The 18,726-nt window shown below is 46.8% G+C and overlaps 11 protein-coding genes and 1 non-coding gene across 12 annotated transcripts; 4 read left to right on the forward strand and 8 right to left on the reverse strand. All coding sequences in view use genetic code 12, as the record gives it.

The window, feature by feature from the left end:
- Nucleotide 1: 1 nt before the first annotated feature.
- Nucleotides 2-2,176, reverse strand: FOB63_004963 (uncharacterized protein; the record flags this gene model as incomplete). Its single annotated transcript, XM_002617366.1, has 1 exon — nucleotides 2-2,176. One exon carries the CDS (start codon nucleotides 2,174-2,176, stop codon nucleotides 2-4), a length of 2,175 nt encoding a protein of 724 aa, XP_002617412.1.
- A 79-nt stretch (nucleotides 2,177-2,255) lies between these two features.
- FOB63_005698 lies at nucleotides 2,256-2,339 on the reverse strand. Its single transcript has one exon. It is a non-coding gene; the product is annotated as a tRNA-Leu (tRNA).
- A 319-nt stretch (nucleotides 2,340-2,658) lies between these two features.
- Nucleotides 2,659-4,227, reverse strand: FOB63_004964 (uncharacterized protein; the record flags this gene model as incomplete). Its single annotated transcript, XM_002617365.1, has 1 exon — nucleotides 2,659-4,227. One exon carries the CDS (start codon nucleotides 4,225-4,227, stop codon nucleotides 2,659-2,661), a length of 1,569 nt encoding a protein of 522 aa, XP_002617411.1.
- Nucleotides 4,228-4,736: 509 nt separating this feature from the next.
- Nucleotides 4,737-6,038, reverse strand: PDX1 (Pdx1p; the record flags this gene model as incomplete). Its single annotated transcript, XM_002617364.1, has 1 exon — nucleotides 4,737-6,038. One exon carries the CDS (start codon nucleotides 6,036-6,038, stop codon nucleotides 4,737-4,739), a length of 1,302 nt encoding a protein of 433 aa, XP_002617410.1.
- Nucleotides 6,039-8,202: 2,164 nt separating this feature from the next.
- Nucleotides 8,203-10,131, forward strand: FOB63_004966 (divalent metal ion transporter; the record flags this gene model as incomplete). Its single annotated transcript, XM_002617363.1, has 1 exon — nucleotides 8,203-10,131. One exon carries the CDS (start codon nucleotides 8,203-8,205, stop codon nucleotides 10,129-10,131), a length of 1,929 nt encoding a protein of 642 aa, XP_002617409.1.
- Nucleotides 10,132-11,112: 981 nt separating this feature from the next.
- FOB63_004967 (signal recognition particle subunit) lies at nucleotides 11,113-11,523 on the forward strand (the record flags this gene model as incomplete). The annotated part of the gene is made up of 1 exon (XM_002617362.1): nucleotides 11,113-11,523. One exon carries the CDS (start codon nucleotides 11,113-11,115, stop codon nucleotides 11,521-11,523), a length of 411 nt encoding a protein of 136 aa, XP_002617408.1.
- Nucleotides 11,524-11,991: 468 nt separating this feature from the next.
- Nucleotides 11,992-12,789, reverse strand: FOB63_004968 (uncharacterized protein; the record flags this gene model as incomplete). Its single annotated transcript, XM_002617360.1, has 1 exon — nucleotides 11,992-12,789. One exon carries the CDS (start codon nucleotides 12,787-12,789, stop codon nucleotides 11,992-11,994), a length of 798 nt encoding a protein of 265 aa, XP_002617406.1.
- A 281-nt stretch (nucleotides 12,790-13,070) lies between these two features.
- FOB63_004969 (uncharacterized protein) lies at nucleotides 13,071-13,358 on the forward strand (the record flags this gene model as incomplete). Its single annotated transcript, XM_066102446.1, has 1 exon — nucleotides 13,071-13,358. The coding sequence occupies one exon, from the start codon at nucleotides 13,071-13,073 to the stop codon at nucleotides 13,356-13,358; it is 288 nt and encodes a 95-aa protein (XP_065958212.1).
- A 476-nt stretch (nucleotides 13,359-13,834) lies between these two features.
- On the reverse strand, nucleotides 13,835-14,851 carry SGT1 (co-chaperone; the record flags this gene model as incomplete). Its single annotated transcript, XM_002617359.1, has 1 exon — nucleotides 13,835-14,851. The coding sequence occupies one exon, from the start codon at nucleotides 14,849-14,851 to the stop codon at nucleotides 13,835-13,837; it is 1,017 nt and encodes a 338-aa protein (XP_002617405.1).
- Nucleotides 14,852-15,221: 370 nt separating this feature from the next.
- FOB63_004971 (uncharacterized protein) lies at nucleotides 15,222-16,808 on the reverse strand (the record flags this gene model as incomplete). Its single annotated transcript, XM_002617358.1, has 1 exon — nucleotides 15,222-16,808. One exon carries the CDS (start codon nucleotides 16,806-16,808, stop codon nucleotides 15,222-15,224), a length of 1,587 nt encoding a protein of 528 aa, XP_002617404.1.
- A 391-nt stretch (nucleotides 16,809-17,199) lies between these two features.
- On the reverse strand, nucleotides 17,200-17,931 carry RRP15 (Rrp15p; the record flags this gene model as incomplete). Its single annotated transcript, XM_002617357.1, has 1 exon — nucleotides 17,200-17,931. The coding sequence occupies one exon, from the start codon at nucleotides 17,929-17,931 to the stop codon at nucleotides 17,200-17,202; it is 732 nt and encodes a 243-aa protein (XP_002617403.1).
- Nucleotides 17,932-18,347: 416 nt separating this feature from the next.
- Nucleotides 18,348-18,704, forward strand: FOB63_004973 (uncharacterized protein; the record flags this gene model as incomplete). Its single annotated transcript, XM_066102447.1, has 2 exons — nucleotides 18,348-18,487; nucleotides 18,533-18,704. The coding sequence occupies 2 exons, from the start codon at nucleotides 18,348-18,350 to the stop codon at nucleotides 18,702-18,704; spliced, it is 312 nt and encodes a 103-aa protein (XP_065958213.1).
- Between the last annotated feature and the right edge of the window lie 22 nt (nucleotides 18,705-18,726).

Below are 18,726 nucleotides of genomic sequence, written 5' to 3' on the forward strand. Positions count from 1 at the left end.
TCTAGACTCCGATTTTGGTGGAAAATGTCCGATTCCCCGTGTAAATGCAGTAATCGAGAACCTTGTACATATCTCTCAATATGATTGATTGAGAACCATCATAAGAGGAATATCTTTGTAGTTCTAACTCGTCCGACTTGTTTAATAATGTTAAAATTGGAAGGAATGATAATTCACACCTTGGCCACTTGTGCCCAGTAGTTGATTTTGCAAACTTAAGAAAATCGTCAGGTAAAGGTTTGGTTGTTTCAAGATTAAATGATTCGGTGCATAATTCAGATGATAATTTTATCGTAGGATTGACATCAGGGAGGTATTCGATGCCAAGGACCATTGCAAATGTTGAGGAGATGAAAATATCCATATCATGCTCTCTGTAAATAGGTTCTTTTGCATAATCGAGAATTATTCTAGCAAGCTGCTGTCTGAGTTTCTGGCCAATGACGTCCTGTTCGTCTGCTAACTCTACAATATATTCGGAAAATAACTTGGACGCTCTCTTTTTGAGAATTGAGTTGAATGTTCTCATTAATGACGTGTTCAACGAATAAACCCTTTGTAAAGTCTTAACATCCATATTATTTCGAAAATCCGTGGCCAATGCTTTGTGGAAAGACTCGTGTTCATTAGTGTTCAAAGAGATGTCTCTTGGGTTTCCCAAATGTTTTCGCTTCCAATCCTTAATGTAGTCTATCACGTCCTTTTCCGCAGATCCCGAACCGTCAATTACAGCTTGTGTAATTTGAGGAAGACCATTGATATCTTGCATAAACATGCCGTGTAGAAAGCTTAAGGATGTGACGTTCAATTCTGGGTGGTTCCACGATGAGCTAAGATCTTTCAAGGGAAGAAAACTCACGGAAAATTCCATTTTCGACTTGATTTCATGGTGGATGACATTCTTTGGAGCTAAGCTGTATACGCTAACAAGCACTCCGCTCGATGCCATGGTTTGGGTGCCATAATTATAAAAGTTTGCCTCTAAGTTATCAGTCCAATATGGTTGGAAGACTTTGGAGGGAGCTTTGTTTTGCTCCTTCAAGACCTTTAGCTGATACTTGTATAGGACATTGTTTAGGAAAGACGTCCACGTACTAGAAGCAGGTTTCAATGTGAGTTTTCTGTCTGAGCTTACTTCAATCATACAAGACTTGCCCGATTCATATGCAACATGGACCAACGTTGCTTCAAGTGTTTCAATTATGGGCATACCGGAAATCACGCTTCTGTATGGGAGATCTACTGCAGAATGGAGTCCGTTTTCATCCACTAGAACAGCACGTTGAGTGTCTGCCACCAACAAGCTTTGAACCTTATCAATAAATTGCATCTGCGAAACCAAAAACCTCGAGGCCAGTTTCAATTCCTGGGGTGGGGCTTTGAGTCTCCCATTCACATCAAGAGGAACCATATGAATAGAGTTATCGTTTAGCAAATAGAAAAGCTGTTGCGATGCCTGCGACCATACCTGCTTGGTGCAAAGACCACCGCAGTCAAACGTCTCAAGCGTCGGGAGACCTTCGCTTAGTTCGTGGATGGAAATTTCATTGGATTCGTGGGAAAGACAGAGAAAAAGCCGTCCGTCAGATGTCTGGCCGAAATCGAAGCTGTTGATTTTGAGTTTCAAGTATAGCAGATTAGGGATGATGATGTCTCCTTCCAGCGTCAATCTCTCTTGAGAGATTTTCATTTGATCAAGAATGCTCGTGAAGCTCCGGAATTTCACCTCGTATTTACTGGCATCTAGCGTATCTCTAGCCAAAACAAGTACTTCGCCTGTATTAAGCAAAACACCCAAGTAGCAATCTTTCCTGCTTTCAACGAGAGGAGACCACTTGTGGCCCACAATCATGGGCTCCGCTATACGGCCAAAGTTAAACAGGCTCTCACCGTCTTCGATAAGAATACGAGAGAATATTTGCAATCCTAAAGACTCAAGATTGTCAACATGAAAGATGGTACGAACATCATACAAGGCACTGGCGTCAAGTGTATTGATCATCTGGCCCTTGGATGATTTGCAGGAGACACACTGATGAAGTAATGGAAGTTTTGGCTCGAGTATGGTGATATGGTCGGAGTTATTAACTGCTATTTGCAGATTCTTGGAACATTGGACAGGCTCAAGGATACCTGTGCCAACTGTGGCACGCTGGACACGAATTGACTTGATCATAGCCCAGGATTAGACGTGTTGATGAAAATCAAGGCAAAAAGGAAAATCAATGCAAGAACAAAACAAACAAAAAAGATAGTGAAGGGTGCGAGGTTCGAACTCGCGCGGACAACAGTCCAAAAGATCTTAAGTCTTCCGCCTTAGACCACTCGGCCAACCCTCCTAATCTCACGGCTTCTTAATTAGAGCATAAATATTTCACACAAGTTATAGATATTAGAGAATACGAGGTTTATAGGATTTCTTACCAAAGCTTTGAATTTGCCATGTGGTCTACGTTTATGGAATAGACTTTGAGCGCGATTTAACATCTTGTTGGAAAATGGGAAGATCCAATGTATACATGCACATAATCATAAAGGAATTTAATTACTAGGAGCAGTTGTAAGGTAGAAACCTAGTCAAATGCTAATCCCAAGAGGCCACTACATCTACAGATTGGTCTTTGCTGGTCGTGAAATGAATACATATGCTACATAGTTCTATTTTAACTCTGGTGTTTCCGGTTCTCTCTTAGGTCTTCCTCTTTTCCTCTTGTTGCCGTCGGCATCTAGACTAGGGCTCAGGGGTTTGCGTCGCTTTAGTGACCCATTCACACGAACTCCCTTGATTGTCACCCCCGTTTGTTCGATTGGGAACTTACGTGGGCGCCCTCGGCGGTCTTTTTTCTCAAGCAATTGCTTAACGGCCTGGTCGTTCAACGAGCCGAGGTTTGTGCCCTTGGCAATAAAGTCTCTCGCGGAATCTTTGGGCGTGTTTCTCTCTCCGGCAGCTTCTATGCTCTCCTTGTGAAGCCTATTAAGACGCTTGTAATTCTCGTGCGACGAGTCAATATACTGGTTTGTGGACGGATCCAAGATAAACTTCTTTGGTCGACCCCGCTTTCGCTTTGTGCCGTCGCCTTCGATGGCAGACACAAACTTTGTTTTAATGGTTGTGGCGGCAGCACTTGTCCCAGAGGACGGTGTTTCCTCGTGCCCGCTGGACAAAGATACAGACAGCGACGCTGACTGTCGTTGCTTTTCTTGCTCGAGAGCACCTGACTGTTGTGCCACTTCGCTTATGGGTGTCAGCGTACTGCTTCCGTACGGAGTCTGCTGCGCAGGACTCTTGGTTGGCTTTGTAAATTCTGTTTGCTGTTGAGAATACATCGAGTTCACAGGACCCTGGGGCTGCATGCCGATCCCGTGGCCAATGTAGTTGAATGCGCCGTTCTTCTGTGTGCTGTAGCTGTTCTGCACCATTCTGCCATCCTGGTGGTATCTGAAGTCTGCGTGGTCATAGTGTTCCTCCGGATGCGAATATGCCACGCCGAATTGGTGATTTTGTATCAGCTCGTCGCGGTTGTGTGGTCTTTCAAACTGGCCTCTCTGTTCAAATCTATGGTCGAACCTCTGGTCGAACTGACCTAGTTGGCCCCTCTGGTCAAACTGGCCTCTTTGGTCAAATTGACCTCTTTGGTCAAACTGGTTCCTCTGCTCAAACTGGTTCCTCTGATCAAACTGATTTCTCTGCTCAAACTGGCCCCTCTGCATTTGCTCATACTGGTTTCTCTGGTCAAACTGACCTCGAGGAAGCACAAAGGCCTGGCTGGGAGAGTTCTGGTACCGGACCAGGGTTTGCTCTTGTGCCACGTGACTTTGCTGGTTCTGGATTGGGTTTGTGTTCGAAAGTTGGTTCTGGTTGGAATTTGCGTTACCACTCTGGCCCGAAAGCACGTTTGGGTCTTGGTTTTGCAGGCTCATATTGTCGTGGCTCAAAGCCTGCAGCGGCTGGCCGTGCTGGCCTGCTTCCTGCAATAACGGCTTCTGCTGAGCAATATCAACCAACTTAAGTGGAGTCGGCATCATGTTGGGCACGAGTCTCGTGACAGAGGAAATGTGGCTCGGCGCATTGCTGAATACTTGGTTGTTTCCGCTGGGATACAGAAGCGTCTTTTGGCCGTACATCTGCATGGGCATTTGTTTGTTTTCTGGAATGTTGGAATTAAGCCCATGGGCAACAGGCGGCGCAGGTATTTGCTTACCTGAGAAGGTGTACGGGCTGGTCATATTCAAAGTGCCATATAGGGAATGCTGCGGTTTCTAGCGGCTGTTGGGATTGAAGCGATGGTGTCTTAGATAAACAAAAAAAAAAAAAAAAAAAAAACTGCTTGAGACGGAACTATCCTGTATATGCCCAACGTAATGATGGGCCGGGATGGAAAAAAGTCGGTCGTATCGGAGTGGACAACAAATAGAGGACAGGAAGATTCAATGTTGGGGAATCTGGAGGAGAGTCCTTCGAAGTTGAATTTCGAAGAGCAAAATTTGAAACGAGTTTCGGAACGGCCTAAAGTCAGGTTCTGTCTATAGAAGAGGAATGCAACTGTATATGAAAGAGATGCGCATCTGGGGAAGTTCACCACACCAAAAAAAAAAAAAAAAAAGAAAAAAATACAAACTACGAAAATACTAACTACGAAAATCCTCGAGAAGTTGCATTGGCAAACGAGATAGGCGCTATAAATACATCACCGTGCGCGGGGCAGAGTGTAGACAAGAATGTAGAACAGACTTCTTTAGTTGTGAATGATCAACTGTTTCGAAGGAATTTGCGAAAGCAAGGCATCTTGGAAAAAGTCCACAAAGTCCTTGGAGTCGGACAATTTGTCATCGTATTTGAGAGAGAACCCAACGACAACAGACTCGGGCGCAGACTCAGTAACAGTCTGGGAAGGCTGGCTCAAGCCCAAGAGTTCGTCGAAATCATCATAAGCATTCGAGACACCAGTAGCCGAGGTCTCGCCGATAAACTGGTACGACACGTCAAACACTTCAAAGCGGTCCTTGGACACAGGGGCCACGAGCAAGTCGTCGAAGATGTCGTCATTTTCGTAGAGCGACGAAGCAACAGGAGACCGCGAGTATTCGGGGAATCTAGTAGCGTATGTTTGTCTCTTTGCACTTTCCAATGCTCTCTCAAAGGCAAAGCGGAACTTCTCCTTTGAGATGCCCTCGCCGAGTTCGGAAGTGAATTCAATGTGGAGGATGTTGGATGGTTTGACAGGCTCGGCCGCTTCCTTTTCCGGAGCTTTGTCGGCCTTCTCCTTTGGCGGAGCGATTTTGATGTTCGACAAGTCCAAGTGCTCTCTGTCCTTGATGTAATTGGCGACCTTGGCCACAGCAGACTTGTCAATGTCTCCCAAGTAGGCCAAAACATCACCAAGCAAGATTCTGCCGTTTGGACCCGACGCAGGGATCTTGGCGTAAGCGTCTTCGGCAGAAATGTTGTGCTTGTGTAAAAGGCGCTCCACGCTGGGGAAAAGCGCCTTCTGTGGGTTGGCGGCGTTGAAAACAGAAGTGTCTCGCAGCTGGTCTGTCTTTTGCTGTGTTGGCGCAGGCTCTTGCTTCTTTTCTTGCGGCTTTGGAGCCGGTTCTGGAGCTTTTTTGTCCTCCTTCTTCTCGTCTTTCTTTTCCGCCGTGCCTTCCTCGAGCAGAGGCTTCTCCAATGTCGCCAAGTCGTCGCCTGGCTCGGCCAAAAACGCTATGGGTTTGCCCACAGGGATGCCTGTGGCGCCGTCTTGCACCAAGATGTCCCACATGACTCCGTCGTCCTGCGCCTCCACGTCAATGGTCGCCTTGTCGGTCTCAACCTCAAGCAAAACGTCACCGGCGGAAAAGGCGTCGCCCGGCTTGAACTTCCAGGCCACAATGCCGCCCTCGGTCATTGTTGGCGACATGGCCGGCATTTTGAACACCAGCGCTGCGAGCGCAGCCCGGCTTACGGAAAAGGTTCTGGTGGCTTTCACGGAACTCGCCAAAGTTCTGAACATTGTGGGGGAAAAAGGTGTAGCTGGGAGATGAAAAGAAGGTGTGCACATTTCGGACTCGCACCACCGACGGGCGCGACACCTCCGATGCGTGATGTTTGACTAGGCCAGCGGTAGCCATGGGGTCAATCTGGGCTTCGTTTGCAGAATTGAAGATCCAGCTGTGGCGTTTTAACATTGCGATCTTCTTTGGGAGTGTAAGGGAAGAGGCGATGGTGATGGTCATTGCGATGGTCGCACCGCCGAAGGGTGCGAGAATAAGCTAGTTGTATGTGTAGCCCAGGGACTCTCTTGAAGAAATACAGCAGCGGTAGCTCCGCCTGCTTGGGTGTCTGTTGCGATTGGACTTCCGCCTGCTGGGTATGTCTGTTGCGATTGGACTTGTACAGTAGTGTGACTGGGGTGATGAAGAGAGGTGATGAAGAGATGATTGAACTGTTGTCTGCTTTGTCTATTTTGTCGTTTGTCTTTTTTGTCATTTGTCTATTTGGATTTCAATCTCTGAGTATTTGTCCTTACTATGATGCATGTCTTTACCACAATCGTAGCGAATGCGAACATATTAGCGAATGACTGCAACGTCATTCTGGTTCCGAAGTAAATAGCTACTGGCCTTTGAATGTGCTGCTTGCTGTGGACCAATTAACCTAGCTTACGGTCTCATTGGTCTGCTGGTCGAACAGATGAATGAAAATAATTAATTAATTAATTTGTCGTATTGCGTAGCGTTTTGGTATCAGCATCAACTTCGTCAACATTACTTCAACTACATTACTTCTACATTACTTCTACATTACTTCTACATTTCTTCAACTACATTACTTTAACTTAATGAAACGGATGATGAGTATCCACGATGGTGGCCAATTAAGGTGAACCCTCAATCTTTTCAAACGTTAGAATGTTGAGCACATTTAATAAATAGTTTCGATTGGAACTTGTGGTAAATCTCTTAATCCCACGATCCCCACACGATAAGTGTGGGGATACTTATATATTCCTATATCGTAAATATGGAAATATTTTATTATTTATTATATAAAGCTTTAGGACGTTCCAGCATATAGTAATATCATTATAAATAATTTTACAATTATTCACGGCAATTTTATTTTAAATATAATAATATAATATTTATTTATATCTACCTATACCGTTATAGTAAGGTAAATTTGTATTCACACGGAGAATGTAATCGACCATCGAAAGTGCCAAATTTTAAGCAAGTCAGTGCATGATCTGACTGAGTTATTTCGATAATTTCACCTGTACCTGTGATCAAGTTTAAAATATCACGGAGAATTGTCTCTTGATGGTCAAAAGCGGCTCTCACCACTTTACTGTATTTTTTTGCCATTCACATTTGGTAAAGATTCTGCGTTCTTAATGCAAATATGCGCAAACACCTAAAAGTGAAAACGAATTTACACCATAAAAAATCGAAAGAACATTGCTTTTCAGCTACAAAAAAGTCATTAACATTATCCACAAGACTACATTATGAGCAAACTTTAATGCTGCGTTAGAGTGTCTGCAGCATTGAAATTCAGTGATTGTCACCTTAATACATGAATCAGCGTAACAAAGACGAAAAAATTACGAAGAAGCAAACCAAATGAAACCAAATCAAATCAAATCAAAACAAACCAAAACAAACCAAACCAACCAAAAATGCGCCTTCACTTCTTTAGCTTCGAAATACGGCCACACCTCCCACTGTTCATTTAGAATATCCATAACCATCGTCGCCGAAGTCTTGCATATAACCTCACAAAGGCCCGGGTCGCGCTACATGTCCATTAGGCCGGGTCACGTACATCACTTGATAAACTGAGACACGAAAACTCAGCGGCTACCTATACCTGTGCAGAAAAAAGAACGCCTGCAACAGAGACGAAAAACTGTCCATTTTTCCTCCACTTGCATACAACCGCTGATCACAGCAGTTTTTGAAATTTTCATCTCGTCAGAGTCTTCCCCATAGAAGCCAGCTTTGCATTACTAGCACCAACTGTCGAGGCTGAGTTTACCGCTTGAGCACTGCTTTTGACTCTCCTGGAGCATCCTATTGACTCTCCTGGAGCATCACTGATCCGAAAACAGTGGAGATTTGCATAACAGAAGTGCCTGTTCAATCCATTTTCCCTCCGTTTTTTCATCCATTTCTTTTCCCCATTCGTCCATTTCTTCACCCGATTCATTCCCCTTTGCATCCATGTTCGCTTCTCTAGATCGCCCGAACAGGTTCTCAAGAATACGGCACGTCCTTGCCAAGTACATGCGCTTCATTGGCCCTGGGCTTATGGTGTCTGTGGCATACATGGACCCAGGAAACTACTCCACAGCAGTCGCAGCAGGGTCTGCGTATCAGTACAAGCTTCTTTTTTCGATTTTCGTCTCGAATTGCTTAGCTGTGTTTCTCCAGGTTCTTCTGGCCAAGCTCGGAGCCGTGACCGGTCTAGACCTTGCGGCCAACTGTAAAGAGAATCTCCCGCCGCGGCTCAATATGTTCATCTACATTTTAGCCGAGATCGCCATAATCGCCACAGACTTGGCCGAAGTCGTTGGCACAGCCATTGCCTTGAACATTTTGTTCGGCCTCCCGTTGTTTGCGGGTGTCATTGTTACCGTGACCGATGTTCTCGTTGTGCTTATGGCATATAAGCCGGACGGTCCCCTTTTGTTCATCCGCATCTTCGAGGCGTTTGTTTCGGTGTTGGTCGCTGCCACGGTTGTTTGTTTTTCCATCGAACTTTTCCAGGTCCTGGACGACCCCGATTTTCTGATGTCCGAGGTGCTCAAAGGATTCTTGCCCAACGCTCAAGTCGTGGATATGGACGACCGGCCTGGAGGCAGCGGGCTCTTTTTGAGCTTGGCTATTTTGGGTGCAACCGTCATGCCGCATTCCTTGTACTTGGGTTCGGGATTGGTGCAGGCTCGACTCAAGGACTACGATATCAAGCATGGCCACTACGTTCCGGAGAAGGAGAGTAAGGACCAGAACCAGCAAACTCGAACCATTCTACAAGAGAGGGCCAACCAAAACCTGCGCGAGGGGCAAGAGAGCCATGAGAACCAGGACGAGACTTCAGACTGGCCCGAAGATCTCACAGACGACCATAGCGACTTTTCCTCAAACCCACTTTCGGTGGACGCACCTTCTCTTTCTGACTCTGGTTCAGGGCTTTCTTCCCCATACCGCCCGTCACTCCACGCGATCAACGACACAATGACATACACGATTGTAGAGTTGGTGGTGTCTCTTTTCACCGTGGCTCTATTTGTCAACTCCACCATTCTCATTGTCGCCGGTGCGACGTTGGGTGGCACGAAACGTGACGACGACTCTGACTCTGGATCTGACACCGACGACAACGACACAGATGGCGCAGACTTGTTCACCATCTACAACCTTCTCTCGACACATCTTCTGCCCACTGCCGGATTTGTGTTTGCCCTCGCTCTTCTTTGCTCGGGCCAGAGTGCCGGTGTTGTATGCACTTTGGCCGGCCAAATGGTGCTGGAAGGCTTTTTGCTGTGGAGCTTCCCGCCTGTCGTGAGACGGTTGGTGACCCGGGCTTTGGCCATTGCGCCGTGCTTGCTCGTGGTTTCGTTTTCGGGCCGTGCTGGTCTCGCCAAAACCTTGAATGCGCTGCAGGTGGTGCTCTCCGTCTTGCTTCCTGTCGTCATCGCGCCTTTGATCTGGTTCACGTCTTCAAAACGGATTATGCGTGTTCCCAACATTGTGCGCCTGGATGGAAGTGATACACTTTTCGAGAACGACCAGACGTTGCCGCAGGGGAAATCACTGCCATTCAATGTTTCCGACGCTGCCATCAGACTCCAGACGTTGCGCAGTGCTCACCCTTGCGCAGGCTGGGAGGACTCGGAAGATGACAACGAACACCACAACTTGCTTGGATCTTCGACGGCCGAACCTTCTGCGGCGGAGCCAGCGCCGTTGGCTACTCCTGCAGAGCCGGAAAATAGACCAGACGACGACGGATACGTCATTCGAGGATACACGGACATGAGCAACGGGCCCGTCATGACCGCCATAGCTGTGGTGGTGTGGGGTTTTCTTGCTTGCCTTAACCTTTTTTTGGTGGGCAGCATGCTTCTCGGCTACAACGTGCCGATGTGAGGCCGTCCATGTTTACTACCAGCCTTATCCTTTTGCATTTTCTGCCGGACCGAAAGATACACTTTGATATCCTGCGATGTTCTACCAAGACCTTATCTTCTTGAATCCGTGTACTATAGAATCCTGAGAACGCCCGACTCATATTTTCATCTGTGGGAAAACTAGCTCCGTTATGGGTTGCTTCTTCGACCACAGCATTTTCTAACGTGGACTCTTTCACGTCCTTTTTACACTACATGGTTCCAACGAACCCAACTGCGTATATCATCGTTTTCTTGGATGCTCAAGACGGACAACATAGATTAATAGCAATTTTAAAGATTCAATGTAGAGAACGGAGAGAAGGATCGGAAATGCTCGAGAACGCATAAAAATTTCCATGTTCCGAAAATGTTCTAGTGTGACAACTTGTTCTCTTATCCTACTACTTTGGTGAGAATCCACAAGAACTAATTCTCGGGTGATCTTCTTCTTCATTTGGACTGAGACTTGGCAATCTTGCATCTTTGCCCTTGTTGGCCCCAATTCTTCGAATTATTTTCCTATCAATGTAGCTTTCGTCATAATGCACAAAATTCTTCACTTGAATTCAATGTCTCGTACTCATTTTTGAATGCTTCAACAATTTATTTCCTAATCATTCAAAAAGAACAGCTGACTTGTTATATCAGAGGAAACACCCAGCTTTTCAGCAGTATGGTGATTTGAGCAATTATATAGTCATACCTTGGAGTTACGAGTCTATCTTTGGGTTGGTCATTTTTGGTTTGCAATTGAATAAAAACAATTCAATAGATCGCTTACGACTTGAATAACAATTTAGATTCGGCTCCTAGTGGTAACAAAAAGGCGAACTTCCACTCTGTACAGTTTGGTTGAAGTATTCATCCAAGCCTGTATTCGGTATGGTGAGAATATGCGCCGCGCAAAACCACCGAAAAGTCTCTAGTGTTCAGAAGCCCAAAAGTCCAAAACCACACGATGGAAAATTTCATTCTGGCCACGGCCGATCTTTTCGAGGCGTTTCCTGGGGCAACGGTGTCCATCACCTATTCCAACGTGGGCAAGAAAAACGCCGAGCCCAAACAATCTGCCGCTTCCCATATAGCCAAGTTCAAAGTTTTCGATGCCCACACGGGAAAATGTATAAGGTACAAAACGTCCAAATCGAAAGAAGTGTCTCGGATATTGACCTACCTAGGCCCACGTGGCGTGCTGGGCTTGAAGAGGCAACACGAGGGCGAGCATGAGGAAAACAAGAAACAGAGAGTTGGAGTTTCCAGTATCATGGCGAACTCCAAGTTTGAGGAGCCCGAGGTGACGGCAGAGCCTGAGAAGGTGGAGGAGGAGACGAAAAAACCCAAGAAGAAGAAGAAGGGCAAGAAAAAGTGATGCATATGGGGTACCATGCATTTAATACATATACGATAGTAGGAATACATTTGAAACGGAAGAAGATAGACCCGAGAGACCAATAAGATACCAACACCGAATTGTAGTATTCTATGAGAAGACTTAATCCATCTGAAGTATACTTTCTCAGCATGAATTTTGCATTTACAGGCCCATCATCGATATTGCTACTCTTGGTTGGACAGAAGAACGTACTTTCAGTATTTCGCGTTAAAAGCATTGAACTATTCTTAGTCGACTGCTTTTAGACTACCAGTTTGGGAACTACAATGTGACGGTAAAGATGGAAACTACAATGTGACGGTAAGATGGAAACTATAAGTCATGCGAGCTATGTTGAAGTCGAAAGAAAAATCGACATTACTAAACGCGACCAAGCATTGAATGTAGCCCAAGCCTGGCCTTCGCAATTACCACTCAACTTCACAGACTAATGGCTAACTCCACCTATTGAAATATGCTCTTCAACCGGCCCATGAACCCGTCGCGGCGGCGCTCCATAGGCTTGCGCTTGGGAGTCAGCGCATCCACAGTCTCACTGTCTGGCTGGAGAGCCCGGCCAGAAATAGAGCTATCGCAAGAGTGAGCGCCAAGAGTGGTAACCTCCTCGTCTTGGGGTTGCTGGGGTCTTGTTCCGGCACGGGAGGCAGTTGGGGTGATGTCTTCGGGGGCGTTACGACGCCTCGGCTTACCGTCGGGCTCGTGCGGATCATCGTCGCTGTCCTGCGACACGTGTTCGTACGCTGAGTCCGACGACGGTGGGATCGACACAGACGCGTACAGCGACTCGGCCGTCAGCACGTGCGTGAGCTTGTCCTCGGGCTTGTCGTCCTTGTCGTCCTTGTCTTTTTCATTGGATTCCGCCTCTTGGGCGTCAGCCACATTGGCACCAGCAGAGCCGGAAGACGCCGACACCTCGTCAGCCTCTGAAGCCTCTGAGGTGGGTTCACGTACAAACTCCTCCACAGCAGTCAACTCGTCAGCGTCGACAAAGTTGTTGAAGTTGCCATGCTCATCCAGAACGGTTTTGAGCTCCGGGTGGGTGACCCAGTCCGAGCCGTTCAAAACGTACTTGAAGACAATTCTCTCGCGCGCGGGAAGCTTGACCACGGCTTCAAAGTTGCCCGAGGAAGAAGGCGTCAAAACGCCGTCCTTTTGTGCCCAGTCATCAAAGCTTCCCGTCGCAACCACGGACTCTATTCCAGGAGAAGCGGGCCTAACCGTTAGTAGGGACACACAAGTCATTTGCAAGAGACATACCAGGTGAATTTGTAGGTGTAGAAAGTCATGAGCGGCCAAACAAGAAACAAGCAGTCAACAATATTATCAAATCAACAATATTATTAAATCAATATTCAACCAATAATAAATCAGCCTAAAAGTCAATTAGTAGTCGATTAACACAATCAATTACTAGATTGAACGCCAGTAAAGAGAAGTCAGTATTCGACAGCCAGAAAACACAGATATCGAATAGCAAGGCGCGCCAGAAAGGAGTAGAAGAGTGTTTTCAGGATGTGGCAGAAATGCCCTGGATCAGATCTGATAAGAACGCGCAAGATGGCACTGCACACAGAAGCCCCATGGGGCCCTTTTCTGTGGAGATTTGCACACAAGAACGGCCACTCGGAAGGAACACCAGCCGCAAGCCGCAAGCCGCCCTCGCCACGGCCACTTCCACTTGTTCACGGCCTCAAGAGGCGAGCCAGATGGAAAGTGGATCCGCTGTGTGTGCAGTCGTGCGGTTTTCCATTAAAATTAGTCTTAGGGATTCTGCGCGCAGAAGAATCACGCCAGACCCTCCACAAGTCTGATGGAAGCGACTGCAGGCAAGGAGGCCTCAGATCACCTGAGAACTTTGGTGAAGGGGCAAGTGGCACGGGGCCTGAGTGGCACGGGTGCTGAGTGGTCCTGTTCTTTATTTTCTGTCCTTTTTTTTCTGTCGTTTCTTTTTGTCGTTTCTTTCTGTCCTTTGTTTTTCGGCCTCACTTCGATCGTTCTTGCATATTCTGATGCATGGTTATTCTTCGACTTCGCGACTACTGTGCATAAGCAGTTTCACATCCATCGTATGGTGTTTTTCAGATCCATCGTATGGTGTTTTCAGATCCATCGTATGGTGTTTTTCAGATCCATCGTATGGTTGTTCCAGCTTATCCCGAGCTTAGTAAATGGTCGTACTATGAAGCTCTTAGGGCAAATATTCTTTCGCCAACTGTAGATATGAACGGGGCATTGAAAATCATCTTCATTGACTTCTCGGTGAGCGGCGTATGGTCTAATCTCTTGTTCAATTCCATTTTTTCGCCTCCATTCCCTCCGGCGGGCTGGTCTCGAACTTCTTGTCCTTGGCCTCCGACCAGTTGGTTGTAAGAACAGTTCCGTTCGACTCCACATACGACTTCATCATGGCTCTTCTGGTGTCGTCGTCGACGTCTTTGTACAACTTCGCAAAGAAGTTTTCTGGGTTTTCGTCGTCGTCGTCAAGCTTGAAGTTCAGCCAATTGACCGCTTTTTTCGACAGGCTCGGATACTCAAGCGCAACATTGGCCTCTGCCGCTCCGTCGCCTTCCAAACTGGGCCACTTGCGTCCTTGCACTTTGGAAAGCGCGATTTCCAACTTGGTGCTGTACACCTTGTACTTGGACTTGTGTACGTCAATCTCATCATACAATGGGTCTAGGTTATAATTGTACTCGGAACTGTCGCTTCCAGGAAAGCACACAGCCACCTTTCTGGGCTCAAACTCAACTTTCAACGTCTCCTCCTTCACGCCCTTGGCGTATATGGTGACGGTGATTGTGTCGTTGTCCTGATACCAGTCGTCTCTAATTTTCGTTTTGAGTGGAGCGCTCTTGTTGATGGTTTCCACCGAAGTGGAGCTGGCCACAGGCTTCTGCTCCGGTCTAGTGTCCACCGCAGTGCCGGCCTTTTTGGCGTCCCGCTCGGCCTTGGCAAGCCAAATGTCCAACGCCGGCTCCGCACACTGATACTCTTTGGCCTTGCGGAAATTGACAAGTGCCGCTTCGAAATCTTTCTCCGCATAGAACACCAACGCGAGCCGGTAATAGCACACGCCAATGTCATTGCGGCGGCCCCGTTTTTGCGCCACCTCGAATGCTTTGGTGATGTCTCTTTTCGCATCGTCATAGTTGCAGAGCTTGGTGTATGTGACTGCTCTTTTGACAAGAGCAAGGAACGCTTCCGGGTTTTCTTTGAGAGCTTCGGAGTAGTGGCCGACTGCGCCTAGAAAATCCTTGTTTTCTGCCGCAATGTCGCCGTGTTTTATGCTGAGTTCAATGGCCATAGTGAAGAATGGTGTGGAAGAAAGCGCGAATGTTGCACCGATTTGGAACTGCAATGCTCAACTACCGAAGGAAAATCGAAGAAAATAGAATAGGAAATAGGACAGGAAATAGAACAGGAAATAGAACGGGAAATAGAACAGGCTAGACACATTGATATATTCAAAGAATAATATAGAGATGGCATTGGCAGTGTTCTGGACTCCGTATCTGTTTTGTCTAACTTTATCGACAAACTGCAATGTCTTCTCTGTCTCTCTGTCTATATTGATGTTCATGCTAAAGTCCTTAGCTTTGCAATCTAGTAGGTCTGCTACACGCCCTAAAATTATTTTATGGTAAAGTCCACATACATTGTATACTGTCTATAAATCACCATATTCTGCGCCAGAACTTCAGCCACTTCGACGCATTGGCAGCGATAGGTTTCTGCTCCACATTGGGCAATAAGAACCACGCCGTCAACATGACCGCGTAACTGGCAATGAAAATCGGCAAAACAACAAACGTGCCCACCTGTTCCGCCAATAAACCAGTGAGAAAGGGGAACACGGCGCCTCCGCTCGATCCAAAGGCCGTCATGATTGTTAAGCTGACCACCTGGATCTTGCGAGGAATCATGGCCGAAACCACAGTGACCATGAGAGGATATGTAGGACCAATCAGAACACCAGCCAAGCTGACAAATATACCCAGGGCCATGGTGCTAGGTACAACCCATGTCAAAATCACAAAAGCGATGGACATAAAAGCCAACACTATGATGGTCTTGCGGGCACCAAAGGCGTTATGCAAAGGTCTAGTGAGAACCAACCGGCCAAAAGTGAGTCCACCCCAGAACCCACTCAGCACGTAACCGTAGGACTTTGTCGCATCTCTGTAATCTAATAAATACGACACAATCCAGCCTCCCAACGAAACCTCACTTCCCTGGTAACACAAGACAAACAAGGAAATCAACCACGTGATTCTGTTGGTCAAGGCAAGCTTCATGGCGCCCTTTGTCTCGGCTGCAGACACTCTCTCGGCATCCACAACGTTTGCAATATGGACACCCCAGTCCTGAAGCCCCACGCCATCTTCAGTTTCAGCCGAATGGGGAATCAACTCCTTAGTCTCTTCATCGTGGTCCCAAGGCTTCAAATCCTCGTCTGCCCCGCTGAAAGCGAACCAGCAGTTCACCAAGTTCACCATCATAAGCCCAAGCATGATGAAGTAGGTGTAGTTCCATTTAATTCCCCTGTTCACCATGGTTGTGGCACAAAGCGGAGAGATGGTGGCACCTATACCGTAGGAGCCATGGAAAAAGGCCAAGTATTTGGAGTTTTTGTCCAATTGCGAGAGAAACACGTTGACTTGCGCAAGGACAATTGCAAGCCCCAACCCGCCAAAGAAAAAACCCACCACAATCACAGGAAAGGGCCCTCCACTGCTGACCATGGCGTTCATCACGATCGAGCATATGCAGCCGAACGGAATCGACTTGTGTTTTCCGAACCATGGCTGGATTTTGTGTGAAAGTGACGCTACCAAGATAAACCCAAGCGCATTCAGCATCCACACCAAAGACACGATGGTGTAATTGATATTGTAGGAACGCTCAATTGTGGGCAACAACGCACCGGGCGCCGCATCGGAAAAGCCGCCACAAAACGACCAGAGACAGGCGGCCACGATTCTCCACATGTTTTTCGGTGGAAATGAAGACGTCATGATTTTCTTTTCGTGTACTTGTTGAGACAGCGAAACCATCGGAGTTAAGTCGACAGGCGTGTCTGGCACCGAGCCTGGATGAGGATTGATGGCTTCAAGGTTTATCAAATGGGTAATGTCATCGTTGGAAGGTCTTGTCAAGGCGACAGGCCGAGAACCGATCTTGATTCGACCAAAATTGTCTGTTACAGCGATTGGAACTTTCTTCAGGTTCAAAACCACAGGCTCCTGGCGAGGAAGACTCATGTTGGAACTGAAACAGCAGATTAGTAATAAAAAAAAAAAAGGAAAAACACTGACAATTACTCGAGGCGTTAGAAAAATACGTCAGTTTCGTGCATTTATAATCCAACTTAGTGCATCCTGCATTTCTCCGCAAAAGAAAGATGAGGCTGAAGACAAAAGATAACAACTCTAGTGCCTATGACATCATTTCCTAAGGTAAACACTCGTTTCGGCAACCCAAACACGGAACGGAAACCGGATCTGCTGGAAACCTGAAAGAAATGTCCACCAATTTCCATGCATTTGAGCCCTCTCCAAATTTAGAAGGCCCATCCCCAGACCCTGGGGCTACGTGCAGGACAATCTATGAAAAATGACATAATGTACACACCCAAAAACACAAGAGAAAATTCTATGTTTGTCCAGCAGCCTTAACCAAATCCAAGAATTTGTTTTTCGAGATTTCTGTCATCAACTCTTCTTTTTTGGACAGACCCACTTTTTCTTTGCTGATTTCCTGGTTGGTTTTCACCTGCGTAGCCAACACCGCATTGAATAACCTCACAACACCCTTTTGGGCCACTTTCTTCATTGCTCTTTCCCGTTCGAGCGCCTCTCTGACCTTTTCCGGCTCATCGGCATTAGGCAAAAGGTTCTTGATTCTTTGTTTGTCGCGTAAATCCTTTTTTTCCGCCAGTATCAATCTCTTCGCCTTGGCCTCCAACTTGTCCGACTCCAATTTCTTGAGGTGGCTCTTGTTTCTGGCCAAAATCGGGTCCTTTCTGTCGTATGCCTTCAACTTGGACCCCAAAATGGCGTTGAATGCCGTAGCAAAAGTTCCTGTTCCATCATCACTAGCCTTCTTTTTTCTCTTCGTAGGAACCTTGTCGTCGTCGCTTTCAGAGTCGGAGTCTTCTTCGCTTTCCGACCCGCTGCTTGCAGCGTTTTCGTCATCCGAAGAGACATTGTCCACGTCAAACTCGTCGTCTAGATCAGAATCACTGGCTTCTTCAATTTCTTCTGAGGAAGCGCCTTCTGCCTCCAGAGACAGCACTGGCTCATGCGAAGGAGAAACATCGTTCTCTGTTTTCGTGCTCTGGGTTTTTTCTTTCGAAAGCTTCTGTTTTTTTGTCACGGCGCCCATTGCTGAAATGTACTAGTTGGAGCATCTCATCTGGTAAATTTTGGTACGCCATATATGCACGAATGACTATACACAGCACCAAATGATGCTTGACCAAGGCGGATGGATTGTATTTCAGATCACGCTGGCGGATATCTAGAATTGTCTAAAGACTTTTTGAGCCAATATCTGAAAGCCAGGTTTTTGGCCATTTTTTTTCAAGCCAAGTTTTGGTCAAATTCTCCTCATTTTTCTGACCTAGTTGTTCTGCGAGCCTGGCTGATATGACATTCTGACCTCCGGTAGCATGGCCATACAAATTCCGCAACATTGATAGTACCCGCTCGAGTCGAGCTTTGAAATTCCGTCTTTTATGCCGCCCACTCAATCAACACAATTTTTTTCGTCAACCTCCAGTTGATTGGATGTGATACCATATGGAAGGTCCTGCAGACTACCCCAGTTCATTCTTCATTACTTTTGCCATGTCCGGAAGAGGAGGCAAAGCATTAACACTTGTGGCCGTGGGTGCTATTGGATGGTATACCGGAGTCAAGTTCTGGCAGCCGATCATTGTGTATGTTCTTTACGCGATCTGAGTTGGATTTATACTAACGGAAAGTGAACAGCTCAAAAAGGACGGAAATCTCAGAGATGACGTCTATGTCAAAGACTACAGCGACCAGCCCAAGTCGTGGCAGGACGTGAAAGACAAGGTGAAAGAAACCTTGCATCCTGGAGTTGATTTCGACAAGAAGCCAGAAGACTCGCCCGTTTCGGAGGCAGGGAAGTAGCCAATCAGATTGTGTAACAAAA

This window comes from Clavispora lusitaniae, assembly GCF_014636115.1.
Source record: "Clavispora lusitaniae strain FDAARGOS_655 chromosome Unknown tig00002663_pilon, whole genome shotgun sequence".
Classification (NCBI taxonomy): domain Eukaryota; kingdom Fungi; phylum Ascomycota; class Pichiomycetes; order Serinales; family Metschnikowiaceae; genus Clavispora; species Clavispora lusitaniae.